The sequence below is a fragment of the Rhinatrema bivittatum genome, chromosome 5 (assembly GCF_901001135.1).
Source record: "Rhinatrema bivittatum chromosome 5, aRhiBiv1.1, whole genome shotgun sequence".
NCBI lineage: Eukaryota > Metazoa > Chordata > Amphibia > Gymnophiona > Rhinatrematidae > Rhinatrema > Rhinatrema bivittatum.
Window position 1 is genome coordinate 241,328,968 of NC_042619.1, and position 14,229 is coordinate 241,343,196.

General features: G+C 46.6%; 1 protein-coding gene across 2 annotated transcripts in view; it reads left to right on the forward strand.

Moving 5' to 3' along the window:
- URB1 (URB1 ribosome biogenesis homolog) overlaps positions 1-14,229 on the forward strand; it is a 235,012-nt gene that overhangs the window by 186,092 nt on the left and 34,691 nt on the right. For both annotated transcript variants that reach the window (XM_029603591.1, XM_029603592.1), the window contains 2 exons: positions 419-562; positions 7,626-7,735. In XM_029603591.1, coding sequence (XP_029459451.1) covers positions 419-562; positions 7,626-7,735 — 254 coding nt within the window. The remainder of the gene's footprint in view (positions 1-418; positions 563-7,625; positions 7,736-14,229) is intronic.

Genomic DNA, 14,229 nt, shown 5'->3' on the forward strand with positions numbered 1-14,229 from the left:
TTTCACAAGTCTGTGAAAAAGCTTGTGGTCAGGGAGAGGGAGTCAATACTGAGGGACTGCAGGTGGCACACCAGGTTATATGGCAGTGTCAATGAAACTTTCCTCCCTATGTGTCCGTTGCATGATGATTGGGCCTCCCTCATCCCAGAGCCTTTGAAAGCTGCCTCTGCAGCATCCCCAGCCCTAGCTGATCCGCCTGGGAAGCAGATTCTTGGCCCGGGATGTCAAAACCAGATCCTGCATGAGGCTGGCCCATTAAGCCTGGCTTGCAATTAAGATCATCTGCCAAACAGGCATACAGATTCTTTATTTGAGCTGGTGCTAAGAGCCTGCATAAAAAAATTAATGGTTTCAAATAACTGAAAAGTAGATTTACACCTAACATGGCTTTTTTATTATTGCCTTCCATGGGCGTTAGCACAAAGAGGAACGTGAGTGGATTCTTGCCCTCCTGGCTGAAGGTTTACAAGACAAACGTTGCTATGAGCTCTACGATTATCAGAGGATTTTCCAAGTCATTCTTTCCTTCTTCAGCAGCTCCTTGTGTGATGAGCAAACCCAGGTATAATCTCTGTGGCGTTCATTTGTCATTTGTGAGATTCATTGTTATTTATTAACATTTTTGGACTGAGAAAACCAGACCAAGAAAACCCTACGTTTTGTTCGACCCTTAGAGGTAGCAGGGTAGAAGGCACACATTAAAAAAAAGAATGATTGCATAAACAGGTTGCACCGCATTTTGTAAATGCATTTAATGATCTGGTATTTATTTGACACTTCAAAGTACTAAGTGTTGGAACACTAAAAAATTAAGCAGAAAGCCATGCCAAGAAGCTGAGGCAGCATGGGAAAAATGTTTGTTTATATTTAATTCACTGTTTCTTCTGGGATAACTCTGTTTTTCTCCATTAGTTGATTATAGAGTAAATATTCTTTCTGTGAAAGAGAGATGTAGAAATCTGGATGACCTCAATTGAGAAAAATCATATTTCCTCTGCACTCATACAGGCCAGTCCTCACCGGTAGGTTATGTACTCCTACCAGCAGATGGAGACAGCATAAACTGGGTCACTGCATCACCGACATATAGCCCTGCCCCAGCATCAGCCTGCCAGTGTTCTCCATCTCTAGCAGATGGTGGACATGCATCTCCTTAGTGGGGCTTGCTCGTGCAGAGAAAAAAAATATAAAAGGAGAAGAGAAGGAAAGGAAAGAGGAAGAAGTTGAGCTCCTGAGATGATACCGGGCTGGTCCCTCCTCAGTTGCGTGGTTGAGCCTCAATGCCCAGCCAGATTTAGGCTCTAAAGATTGAGGACAAGGGGAAGCTTGGGGGTGTGAAGGCTTTGCGATCTCCCCCCGCAGCCACAGGCCCGATCGTGCTTCCAGCCAAGGAGGGCTTAGCTCAGGTAAAAGAACATATCCCCTTTCCCTGCCATATCGTTTCTCTTCCTCAGCGCTAACTTCCCCTCCTCTTCACACCTCCAGTGAGTCAGTGGAGAGTGGAGGTGTGGCGTTCTGGCGGAGCAGTTAGGGCAGCATTCGCTCCTAGATCCCATGTTGCAGGTCCTGTCGGTTGGCCATGTGGTGAGCACTTAAGCTGTTGCGAAACACCCTTAGGCCACGTGAGCGTTTTTTTCCCGTGTGTGAGTATAACGCCATATATGCGTTATGGCGTTATATGCGTTTGTATATGCGCACAAGCCTGCAGCACGCTCACCGTGGCCTAAGGGTGTTTCGCAACAGCTTAAGTGCTCACCACATGGCCAACCGACAGGACCTCCACTCCAGAAGTAAGTTTTAACGGTGGGTGTTCCTTGGCAGGCCTGTACCTTTTGGATCCGAAGGCAAGGGACCAGTTACGATTCCCGAAAGTTGATGCCTTGGTGTGCACTGTCACCAAGTGAACCACCATCCCAGTCGAATGGGTAAGAGCACTGAAGGATGCCCTGTCTAGAAGGATTGAGGCTATCCTCCATCAGGTATTTGAAGCAATAGTTATGAATTTGCAAATAGCTTCTTGCTGCCACTTGGTGGCCCGAGCAAATTGCATCTCTCAGGAGGCTCAAGGAGTGGGAGCCAGTAGCGGGCTGGTGATGGAGCCAGGAGCCGCATTTTTAGTGGATGCAGACTGTGATTTGGCTCGTATGGCAGCTACAGCAGGCTTCTTGCCTTGGCTGTGGAACTTGTTGATGGATACAATTTCTAAATCAAATTTAACAAGGTTACCCTTTAAGGGTTCTCTCTTGTTCGGGCAAATAGATGGACTGAATCCAAGATTCAGTGATTGCCGGAGGACAAGAAAGCAGTATTGCGCTCTTTTGAAGCGAGAGGCCGCTCCAGGGACTCTTGTCTTTTTCGCTCTTACAGAGGTGCAGCAAATCAGAAGCAATGTCCCTTTGGAAGATACTTGTCCTTTCAGCCTAAGAAGCCAAATAAGGATGCAGCCTCTGGGACTGGCTAGTACAAATTAGAAAATACTCGTGATGTCAGCTGAAAACTAGAATCAATACAAAACACAAAAATTCAGCTGAAAGGGAACTCTGGTGAAGTGGCGTTGAGCAACCTTCATAAATAGCCTCAGTATATATAAGCCACAAATATACTGAGGCTATTTATGAAGGTTGCTCAACGCCACTTCACCAGAGTTCCCTATCAGCTGAATTTTTGTGTTTTGTATTGCCTCTGGGACTGGAGCATTTTGATCTTCGCAATGAAGGTGTGGGGGCCCATCTTTTGGTTCCAGAGATAGGTGGATATCTGTCTCGCTTTTATCACAAATGGGCCCAAATCATGATGGACAGAGGTGTGGGACCTGGATTGTAATAAGAGACATCTATGCTCTAGAATTTCTCCAAATTCCTCTGGACGCCTTTATGGTCTCTCCATGCAATGCACTAGCGAAGAGAGTGGCAGTGGAAGCTTCGTTTAGAAGGTTGATAGACCTCAGGGCTGTAATTCCAGTTCCCAGATTGCAGGAAAATATGAGGCGATATTCTATTTATTTTGTCATTCCCAAGAAAGAGGGTTCCTTCCAACTAATCCTGGATCTGAAGGGAGTCAACTGGTATTTGCACGTGACTCACGTCAGAATTGAAATCTTACGCTCCATAATTATGGAAGTACAGAAAGGGGAATTCCTCACATCTCTCGTTCTGACAAAGCCGTTCTACATATCCCCATTCAACAGGAGCACCAGCGGTTTCTTTGTTTTGCCATTCTAGGACATCATTATCAGTTTCAAGAGCTACTGTTCAGTTTGGCTGCGTGCCCAGAACCTTCTCCAAAGTCATGGTAGTAGTATTGGTATCTCTGCGCAAGGAAGGCATTCTAGTCCATCCACATCTGGACAACTGGTTGATTCGGCCAAGAGTGCGTAAAAGAGTCAATTGGCATCTCGCAAAGTGATTTTCCTCCTACAGGAGCTAGGTTGGGTGGTGAACTTAGCCAAAAGCATTTTATAGCCAACACCAGACCCTGGAATACCTCGGCGTGTGATTCGATAAGGAGTAAGTAAAGTGTTTTTGCCAGAGAAACGCATCCGGAAGTTGGCAAGTTCAGTCCTTGAGGATGGCCATTCATTCAACGGTGTGGACTTATCTGCAGGTCTTGGGAGTCATTGGCGGCTACATCGGAGGACGCATATGCGGCCACTTTGGCGTGCAGAGCTCTCATGGTGGAATCCGCAATCTCAAGAATACACAGTAAGACTCCGCTTGCCAATAGAAGTGAGCAAGCAGTTGCAGCGGTGGTTGCAAAGGGACCACCTCAGGAAAGGAGTGCCCTTGGAGACACCTGACTGGTTGGTGGGGGGCCCACTGTCAAGAGTTGATGGCGCAAGGTTGGAGGAATGCCGAGGAACAACAGTGGACCATCAATCGCTTGGAAGCTCGTGCAGTTCATTTGGTGTGTCTGTGGTTCACCGAGCAGTTGGCAGATCAAGTAGTGAGAGTAATGTCAGACAATGCCACAACAGTTGTCTACATAAACTCAATGTGCTGTGGCAGTCAAAAAAGTAAACAGAATGTTAGGAATTATTAGGAAGGGAATGGTAAATAAAATGGAAAATGTCATAATGCCTCTACTTCGCTCCATGGTGAGACTGCACTTTGAGTACTGTGTACAATTCTGGTTACCACATCTCAAAAAAGATATGATATAGTTGCGCTGGAGAAGGTACAAAGAAGGGTGACCAAAATGATAAAGAGGATGGAAAAGCTCCCCTATGAGGAAAGGCTAGAGAGGTTAGGGCTGTTCAGCTTGGAGAAGAGGGGGGGATATGATAGAGGTCTTTAAAATAATGAGAGGTCTAAAACAGGTAGATGTGAATTGGTTATTTACTCTTTCGGATAATAGGACTAGGGGACACTCCATGAAGTTAACAAGTAGTACATTTAAAACTAATCTGAGAGAATTCTTTTTCACTCAACGCACAATTAAGCTCTGGAATTTGTTGCCAGAGGATGTGGTTAGTGCAGTTAGTGTAGCTGGGTTCAAAAAAGGTTTGGATAAGTTCTTGGAGGAGAAGTCCATTAACGGCTATTAATCAAGTTTACTCAGGGAATAGCCACTGCTATTAATTGCATCAGTAGCATGGAATCTTCTTAATGTTTGGGTAATTGCCAGGTTCTTGTGGCCTGGCTTGGCCTCTGCAGTCTCTTCTCCAAGCTGAACAGCTCTAACCTCTTCAGCCTTTCCTCATAGGGGAGCTGTTCCATCCCCTTTATCATTTTGGTTGCCCTTCTCTGTACCTTCTCCATCGCAACTATATCTTTTTTGAGATGCGGCAACCAGAATTGTACACAGTATTCAAGGTGCGGTCTCACCTTGAATTCCGTTTTATTAACCATTCCCTTCCTAATAATTCCTAACATTCTGTTTGCTTTTTTGGCTACTGCAGCACACTGAGCCGACGATTTTAAAGTATTATCCACTATGATGCCTAGATCTTTTTCCTGTGTGGTAGCTCCTAATATGGAACCTAACATTGTGTAACTACAGCAAGGGTTATTTTTCCCTATATGCAACACCTTGCACTTGTCCATATTAGGATTTGGAAAGTATTCAAGAACTGGTACAGGGTGAGAGATTCTCACCCTTTCAGAGTAGAGATTCCACTGGTTTTTGAATTTTTGCAGAATGTGTTAGGGGCTTGGCCCTAAACACTCTGAAGATGCAAGTGGCAGCTCTCACATGCTATAGAAGGCAGATAAATGGTAGGCCCTTGTCCTCCCATCCAGATTTATCTAAGTTTTTGAAAGGAGACAAGCATCTACTGCCTCCCTTGCGTCTACTGGTGCCTCTTTGGGACCTTAATCTGGTATTGAGATTTTTGTCTGGCTCTACCTTTCTGCCTACTGCATGATCTCTCCTTGCAACTGCTTATTTTGAAAACTATTTCTTGGTGATGATCTGATCGGTGAGGCATATTTCCGAGGTGCAGGCTCTTTCTTGCCCTGAGCCAGTTCTACAAATAAATCTGGGATGGTGCAGCTCAGGACTATACCTTCCTTTTTGCCAAAGATTGTATCGGAGTTCCATTTGAATCAGTCTATTTCCCTGCCCACACTGGACTGGGAAATGAGTGGGTTTGGCAGTTGTAATATGCCTTAGATGTGAAACGGCATCTGATGCAGTATTTTGAAGGTTACTTGCTCTTTGAAGATTGATCGGCTGTTTGTTCTCCGTGGTGGAGGTAGACAAGAAGAACCAGTGTTGCAGGTGACAGTAGCCCATTGGGCTAAAGAGGTCATCATGGCTGCAGATGTTCCATTTACTAGACAAGTCAGGGCACATTCTACTAGAGCACAGGCAGTTTCATGGGTGGAGATTCAGTTGTCTCCTTTTGAGATTTTTCAGGTGGCAGTGTGGTCTTCCTTACATACTTTCTCCAAGCATTACCACTTGGATGTTAATGCTCAAGAGGATGCAGCTTCTGCATGGGCAGCCTCCCACCCATTTCAGGCGTAGCTTTAGTACATCCCACTGGTATGATGGACTGGCCTGCCTGAATGCAGAGGAAAGTGAAATTACTTCTTACCTGATAATTTTCTTGCCTCTAAGGAAGGCGGGCCAATCCACAACCCATTGTAGGCTGCCTACTTGATTTTGCTTTCCATTCGTCCCTTATTCAGGGATGATGCAATGTTTGAAGGACTGGTAAGTGAAGAACCAGCCCCTAAGATGTTACATTTTTTACTGAACTCAGTATTTCTGAGTTGGCTGGAAATAACGAGTCATTGGCTGTTAATAGTCATGGTTCAAGTATAAGCAGTTTGTCCAGAGTTTGGCTTTTCTAGAGATATTGGCAGGCGGTTGTTGGGGCAGGGCTATATGTCGGTGACGACAGCAAGTCAGTTTACTCGGTCTCCATCTGCTAGTAGGAGTGCATAACCCACTGGTGTGGATTGCCTTCCCCTTCTTTAGAGGAAAGAAATTATCAAGTATGAAGTAATTTCATCTTATGGAAGGTGAGTGGATGAACAGTCACATGTTACTGCATATAAGTTCAGACTTGTGCTAATTCAGCCACTTTTATTTTGGCATGGCGGTGTCTACCTGCTGTTTTGGCATCTGACAAGGCTGGTATCCAACACTATGAGCTTTCATTTGCAGCTAGTTGGGTATTTTTTCCCTAGTTTATATCTTGTTTGAACCCTCTTAACCCAGTTATTGCGGTGACCTTCCTTAGCCCGAAGGCCATGCATGTTCTGAAACCCTGAAATCATGGACCACTGCTCCCACAGCATCCCCAGCCCTGGCTGATCCAGGAAGTGAAAGATCTGATGTAAGAGTCAAACCCATGTCCCTCTGTATGGAAGTATACAGCGTGGCCATTGGGTTGGCCTTGTAAACCACTTTTCTGTGCAAGAAAAGAAAAGACTTTAAACATAGAAACAGGTCAGAGTAACTTGTGTGCCAGCTCAAACAATTGTTCTCACCTTCTTTCTTTTGGAAGCCATCCACTTCTTATATAGCAAACAGTGATGTGTGGGTTTATTAAGAAGACCTCCAGGTTGAATTGTACAATAGTGCAACACCCATTTTCACCATGATCAGTGTCTGTGAGACATGAAGGACTGCTGTTTGCCTTGAAGTTGCATCTAAGCAGCCTGCTGTGAATCTATATAATGCTCAAAGTGTAGTGGTCATTTTATTTAGAGATTATGGTACACACACATCAAAACTGAAAATAATTCTGTGACAATCTGAAAAATAAAATATTCCAGCAGCAGACCAAAACAGCTGCAGCTTGCCATGGAAGCAGACCGTAGCCCATTAAGCTTAACCAGATTGAATCAGTGAGGAAGACTTGGCACACCACAGCAAGTTAATTAATGCAGTTTGTAATAATTGCATAACATAATTCCAGCGAGCCTATTGAGGCTAAACTTTCGTTGGTGTGTTATAAATTCCAGATGTTGTGTTCTATAAATACCTTACTGAGTTCAGAAAGACCTAAGGCATTCAGGGCTTAATCAGATAGCTCAAAAATTTATATCATCATAATTTTCAACACATTAACCCAATAGAATTATTTTTGTATGTGTTTGCACCCAAAGAGGTGCACGATAATGTTCATATAGCAGGTTAATTTTCACATTTGTATTGGTGTAATATTTTTGTAGAATCAGATTCTAGACATACTGCAGAGGGCAGCACACATCACAAAGGCAGCGTATGGGCTCATCCGAGATCACAGCCTTTTAACCTGGATACTCCATATTCTGAACAAAAGGTATGTGCTGCATATAAGGCATGCTGATGCATTAGAAATGCGACTGCTTTGGGTACAGGCTTCATTACCCAGACTTTCATTTGGCCACAAGTGGAAGGCTGCAGCAGAACTAGAAAAAGTACAGCAGAGAGCCTGAATGTTAGAGGGGTGATATCCTCATTATCTCCTATGAATATCTGATATGTCAATATGTGGAGCAATTAAATAATGTGTTTACGTTGGATAATGTGCAAAAGCCAGAAGAATGTTTGAAGCTACAAAGGGGAAACTTAATTTTAAAGCAGCTCTGATCCCCGTACGTACCCAGATCAGTCCAGACCCCCAGGTTTTGCCTCCCTGCCAGCAGATGGAGACAGAGAAAATTTCATTGACACTATGCATATCTCAGTGTGCCACCTGTCCCTTAGTATTGCAGTCTGGAGAGAGAGAAAAAAAAGGATTAAAAGACAATTTATGGATCCTACCATGGGGGGTTGTGAGGTCCTGGTGGAGCCACCCACTCTCACCCTCCAGTTTGAGGCGGACGAGAAGGGGGTTGGTGATCCTTTAGATAGCTCGGTCTGGAGGTCCGTGGGATGGACATCTGGTGGTCCAGATCCCTCATCCTCCATGAGACAGCGGTGGAACCTGCTGACAGTTCTGCACTGCAAGCCCAGTGGAGCAGGGAAGTATCTTTTATACAGTTTGTCCTGGGCTGGGTCACTAAAGTTTGATGAAAGGAGACAGATATAGCCAGCGGTCTGGCTCTTTTCTGATCTGCCAAGCGACCTGCGCTTCTGGAACCTGAAACTATGCACCAAAGGAAAGTATTCATTTCTAAGTATCTTTATACCTTTTGCCCCTGTTAGGACATCCCCTCGGCCTATGGTGTCGTGGGACGCGAGGCAACAGTCCGTTCACTGAACGTACTCAGATCAGTCCAGACTCCTGGGTTTTGCCTCCTCTCCAGCAGACTGAGTCAGATAAAGTTTTACTGACACTTAAGACGAAGTGTCACCTGCAGTCCCTCAGTATTTCTCTGACTCCAGCAGATGGTGGAGGTGCAAAGCCTGCAGTCTGTCTTAAAAAAAAAAAAAATCAGAAAGGGCACATAAGCTTCTGTCTGCGCCTCCCAGAAGGTGGTTAGACCCTGGTGTGTGAGGCTTGAGAGCAGGGGGTCAGGGACCCTGTGTTGCTCGGATCCCTGGAAGGACAGGGCTGATATCCGGAGGTTCCGAATCACTCGCCCCGTGGGATCTTCACAGCCTGTCGCCTCTTCAGGAGCCTGCTGCTACTTTTTTTTTTTTTTTTTTTTAGGAAAATGCCCCTTTCTCCTTTCTCCTTTGTCTGTTAACGTTTGTTAAAGTTGGCAAAAAAAAAAAAACCAACCATAGTGAGAAGGTTGTTTCTTTCTTTAGGGTCAGTGTGTTTTTGCCTTTCTTCGGCCTTGTCTTCTGGTAGCCTTCATCGAAGCTTTTATTTTCTTCTCTCCCCTGCCTCCTTCGGCCTCTCTCCCATAAGCTGCTCGACCGGGGGGGTGTCCCGGTTTCACTTGTGGATGCCGCGTGGGACGACCTGTTCTTCTTCTTGCGGGGAAGCACGGTTGCATATTTCCTGCACCGGCCTTTGCTCCTAATGCTTCCCCAGGGAGGAGGGGTCATCGAGGCAGTGTCTCCCATGTCTTGGGGTAGCATCCTTCAGCGCTGCTGGCCTCGGAGGGACCTATTCCCGCTAAGCGTGGAAATGGCGGCCAATTTGTCTTCATTTTGGTTGGCAGCATGAGCCATGGAGGGGAATTCAGATCTCCCTCCCCTGTTGTCTCTGGAGCCCCAGGCCTCCAGGGGAGGTCATCAGCGGGCTGGGGGACCCTCCTGGCAGCGATGAGGACCCCGGGGATCATTCGGATTAGTCATCCTCATTTTCTTCTGAATTTGTGCTCCTGCTCCATAAGGCCTTTAAGGCCAGGAAGGCTGCATGTTGGGGTGTGTCCAAGGAGGCCCAGGGGCAGCCCGCCTAAAAGTCTAGAACCTCCGCAGCCGCAGGGGCCCCTAGGGTCTGGCAGCTCCTGAGGGCTCTGGCGCCTGTGGCGGCCAACGATTCTTCCTTGACTGCCTCTGAGACCAAAGGCGCCCAGGGAGCGTATTCCCAGGACTCCGGGCCTGGGGTTTGTCCACCGGATCTGGATCTGTCCCTCTTACAAGGTACATCCCTCGAGGGTGACGACCCTAAGGTGGTCCGTTTATTCCATAAAGAGCCCACTTATTCCAGCAGTGTTGGAGGAATTGGGCATTGAGGTCCCGCCACAGGATTCCAATCTGGGGGTGGTGGACCCAGTCATGGTTGGTCTCCGGGGTCCCGCAAAGTCCTTTCCGTTCCATAGTTCAGTCAGTGCTCTTCTATTCCGGGAGTGGGATACTCCGAATACTGATTTGAAGCCAGCAGGGCGATGGATAGATTGTATCCAGTGCCCGAGGAGGCGCATTACCTGCTCAAGGTTCCCAAGGTGGATGCTACAGTCACCAAGAAGACCACCATTCCGGTCACCGGAGCAGCGGCTTTAAAGGATCTTCAGGATAGAGAACTGAAGATACACCTCAAGAAGATCTTTGAGATTTCCGCACTTGGCGCTCGGGCCGCCATGTGTGGCAGTTTCATGCTCCAAACTGGTCTTCGCTGGGTTCAGCAGCTGCAAGGTGACAAGACTTTATCGGAGGCTGAGGCCCTCCAGGTGGAACAGCTGGAGGCAGTCGTGGCGTACAGTGCTGATGCCTTATATGATCTCCTCAGGACCTCTTCTCGGACTATGATGTCAGTGATGTTGGCCAAGCGCCTCCTCTGGTTAAGAAATTGGTCGGCTGATGTTTCTTCCAAGGCGCAGTTGGGATCTTTGCTTTTTTTTTTTTTTATTTATATTTTTTCCAGTGTAGCAATAGATATTCAAAGAAGAAACATTTATACATAATAAACTCTTGTTGCACAAATCCAGTTTCTTCAGTTATTTTCCTCATACAGTTTTTGAATATTCTCCTCCTTATCCCCCCTCCGTCCTCCCCCCCCCCCCACCCCCCACCTTGTACATTCCATAAATCATGAAGGTTGAGTTATACAAATCAAATCAAATCATATCATAGATGGGTGTTCCTGTAGTTCCCGCCAGGATGTAAATCTTTGCCAACGGTTCCTGAATTTTGGAATTTGTTGCTGTCCCATAGCTGTCAATTTGCATAGGTACCACACTTTGGTCAGTCTCTGGAGGACCTTCGTTCTGTGGGGTACCTCTCTCTGCGTCCAGTACCTTGCAATTTCTGCCCGAGCTGCTAGTATAATCTGTTGTATCAAATATATATTCTGCTCGCTCAGAACATGTGGGTAGATGTTTAGTAGGAGAAGTAGTGGGTCGGCGGGCACATGTTCATTTGTTATTTCAAATATGAGCTTGATTACCATGTCCCAGTATCTCTGAATGACCTCACACTCCCACCACACATGGATGAATGTTCCCTTTCCCCCACACTCTCTCCAACCTGCGTTCGCATGTGTTGGGCAATATCTATGCAGTTTCTCCGGTGTAAAGTACCATCGGTACAGCAATTTGTAGCTTACCATCGGTACAGCATTTTGTAGCTTTGTTCCATTATGGAGGCTGAGACTGAACATTTTCTAGCTACATTGAAGCAAGATAACCACTCTTGAGGGCTCAAGTTGGTTTTCAAATCTTTCTCCCATTGGAAAATGTGAGATGGCGGAGCAGTAAATCTTTGTTTAGTATATTGTAAATCTTTGAGATTGCTTTTTCAGTTTTCCCCACTTGGTCACAGTAGCCCTCAAATAGTGATTTACCTTTACATAGATCATTTTTTACAGCCGGTTGAGATATGTAATGGCTTAGTTGCATATAAAAGAATCGATCCGTCAATGGGATCTCATATTGTTCAGCTACCTCTGTGAAATCTTTAAGTTTACCCCTTTGCCACACATGCTCAAAACTTGTACAACCCTGTAATGCCCACCTTCTCGCTATACCCTGCGAGTTCCCAGGGCCAAATTCTCTATTGAAGAATATGGGGGATTTCATATATAGAGCTCTGTCTCCTACTATCTCTCTCTTCCAATGATCCCAAATTCTTAAAGTGAGTGTGATAGTAGGAGCTGTAAGTTCAGGCTGTCTTCTAAGTTTGCATGGTAGCTATACTAAAGAAGCCGGATGACTTCCAGCCAGGAGGTCCATTTCCAATTGCACCTACCGTTTACTGCTTCCTACCTTGTGCCAGTCAATAATGGGACGCAGTTATAATGCTATATAGTATCGGGATCTTTGCCTTTTAAGGAAGAGTTACTCTTTGGCAAGGATCTTGAGGAAATGATAGTCAGTGGGGGAGAATAAGGTTCATAAGTTGCCTGAGCACAGGCCGAAAGGCAAGAGTTTCCCATATTCTCGTTCCCGCTTCAAGGGGAATCGAAGATTCCGAGGGCCCAGACCCTCTGATCTGGCTCAGAGACAAGTTTCCACTCGACAACCGTCTTGGTCTCAGTCCTTTTGAGGTCATAGGCCCAGCAGGGATGGATCTTCCCAGGGAGGCAGTGGAGCTAAGTCCTCTCAATGAGGCAAGGCTGGTCCACACTTTGGTTCTGCAGATAGGAGGATGCCTATCTCTTTTAGAGGAGAGGACCAAGATCACATCAGACCAGTAGGTCTTAAGTGTGATGAGGCACAGTTACACTTTAGAATTTGCTCAGCCACTCAAGAGACCGATTTCTCATGCCCCTGCTCATATCGGCACAAGAAATTTGCAGTGAGGACCACAGTCAACCGTCTGCGTCAGTTGGGAGCCATTGTTCCCATCTCTCCAGACGAATGAGGATCTGGACTCTACTCCATTTACTTCATCATTCCAAAGAAGGAAGGCATTTTCCGTCCAGTCCCAGGCTTAAAGAAGGTGAATGTGGCATTGAAGGTTCCGCGGTTCCGGATGGAGTCGTTGCGATTTGTAATTGCAGCAGTCCACAAAAGGGAGTTTCTGGCCTCTCTGGATTTGACCGAGGCTTACCTACACATTGGAATCTGATCGGATCACCAACGATATCTGAGGTTCATGATTCTGGGCGATCACTTTCAGTTCTACGCTCTCCCCTTTGGTCTAGCTACAGCGCCCAGGACTTTCACCAAGGTGTTGGTTGTGGTCGCTGCAGCTCTCCGAAAGGAGGGTGTTCTAGTTCATTCATATCTGGGCGACTGGTTGATCCGAGCAAAATCGGAATCCCTGTGCCAGATGGTGGTGGATTTGGTCCTCTGTTGTCGCCGATCTCTAGGGTGGATTGTCAATTTAGCCAAGAGTCATCTAGTTCCTTCCCAGAGTCTGGAATTCCTGGGGGCGCTTTTTGACATGAAGTCAGGGAGAGTATTCCTTACCGAGCAGCGCATTGCCAAGCTTCAGGCTCAGGTTCAGGAGTTGTTAACCAAACGGGTTCCCAGATTATGGGATTATTTACAAGTGCTCGGGTCTATGACTTCTATCTTGGAGTTGGTACCCTGTGCTTTTGCTCACATGAGGCCTCTGCAATCAGCCTTACTATCTCGCTGGGACCCAATGTCAGAGCGTTATCAGCTACCTCTTCCTCTACCAGAGCCTGTATGGTCCAGTCTCTCATGGTGGCTCCACCAGGACAAGTTGAGTCGTGGTGTGGACCTCAAAGTTCCAATCTGGATGTTCATTACTACCGATACCAGTCTATTTGGCTGGGGAGAAGTATGTAAGCATCAATCGGTACAAGGCCGTTGGTCCCCGGAGGAGGCATCCTGGTCCATCAATTGGCTAGAGACCAGGGCAGTTCATCTGGCCCTGCTAGCATTTCTCCCCTTGGTGAGGTGCCATTCAGTGAGGATCTTGTCAGACACTGCAACAGCAGTGGCCTATATCAACTGCCAGGGAAGCACCAAGAGTCAATTCCGTAGCTCAGGAGGCTCAGCTTCTGGTGGAGTAGGCAGAACAGCATCTGGAACATCTGGCAGCTTCGTACATAGCGGGCTCGGACAATGTGCAAGCGGATTTTCTAAGTCACCAGCAGCTGGACCCCGGGGAGTGGGAGCTGACTGAGGAGGCATTGTCCCTCATTTGTCATTGGTGGGGAACCCTATGCGTGGACTTAATGGCGACCTCTTGAAATGCCAGGGCTCTGCATTTCTTCAGTCGGCAGAGAGAAAGAGGAGCAGAGGGAGTAGATGTCTTGGACCTGCCTTGGCTGATGGACATCCTGCTTGGATGTGTTTGCCCTCTAATGGGCAAAATTCTCCAGAGAAAAGAGGTTCATTCGGGCCCAGTGATTCTGGTTTGTAGACTTAATCAACCTAGCGGTGGACGGTTCTCTTCGGCTCGCCCATCTTCCGAACCTACTGCGTCAGGGACCAGTTTGTTTTGATGAGGCAGATTGATTCTGTCTAGCTGCTTGGCTTTTGAAAAACGGCGTCTGAAGGAAAAAGGTTATTCAGATGCTGTCATTGCTACGCTCTTGCAATC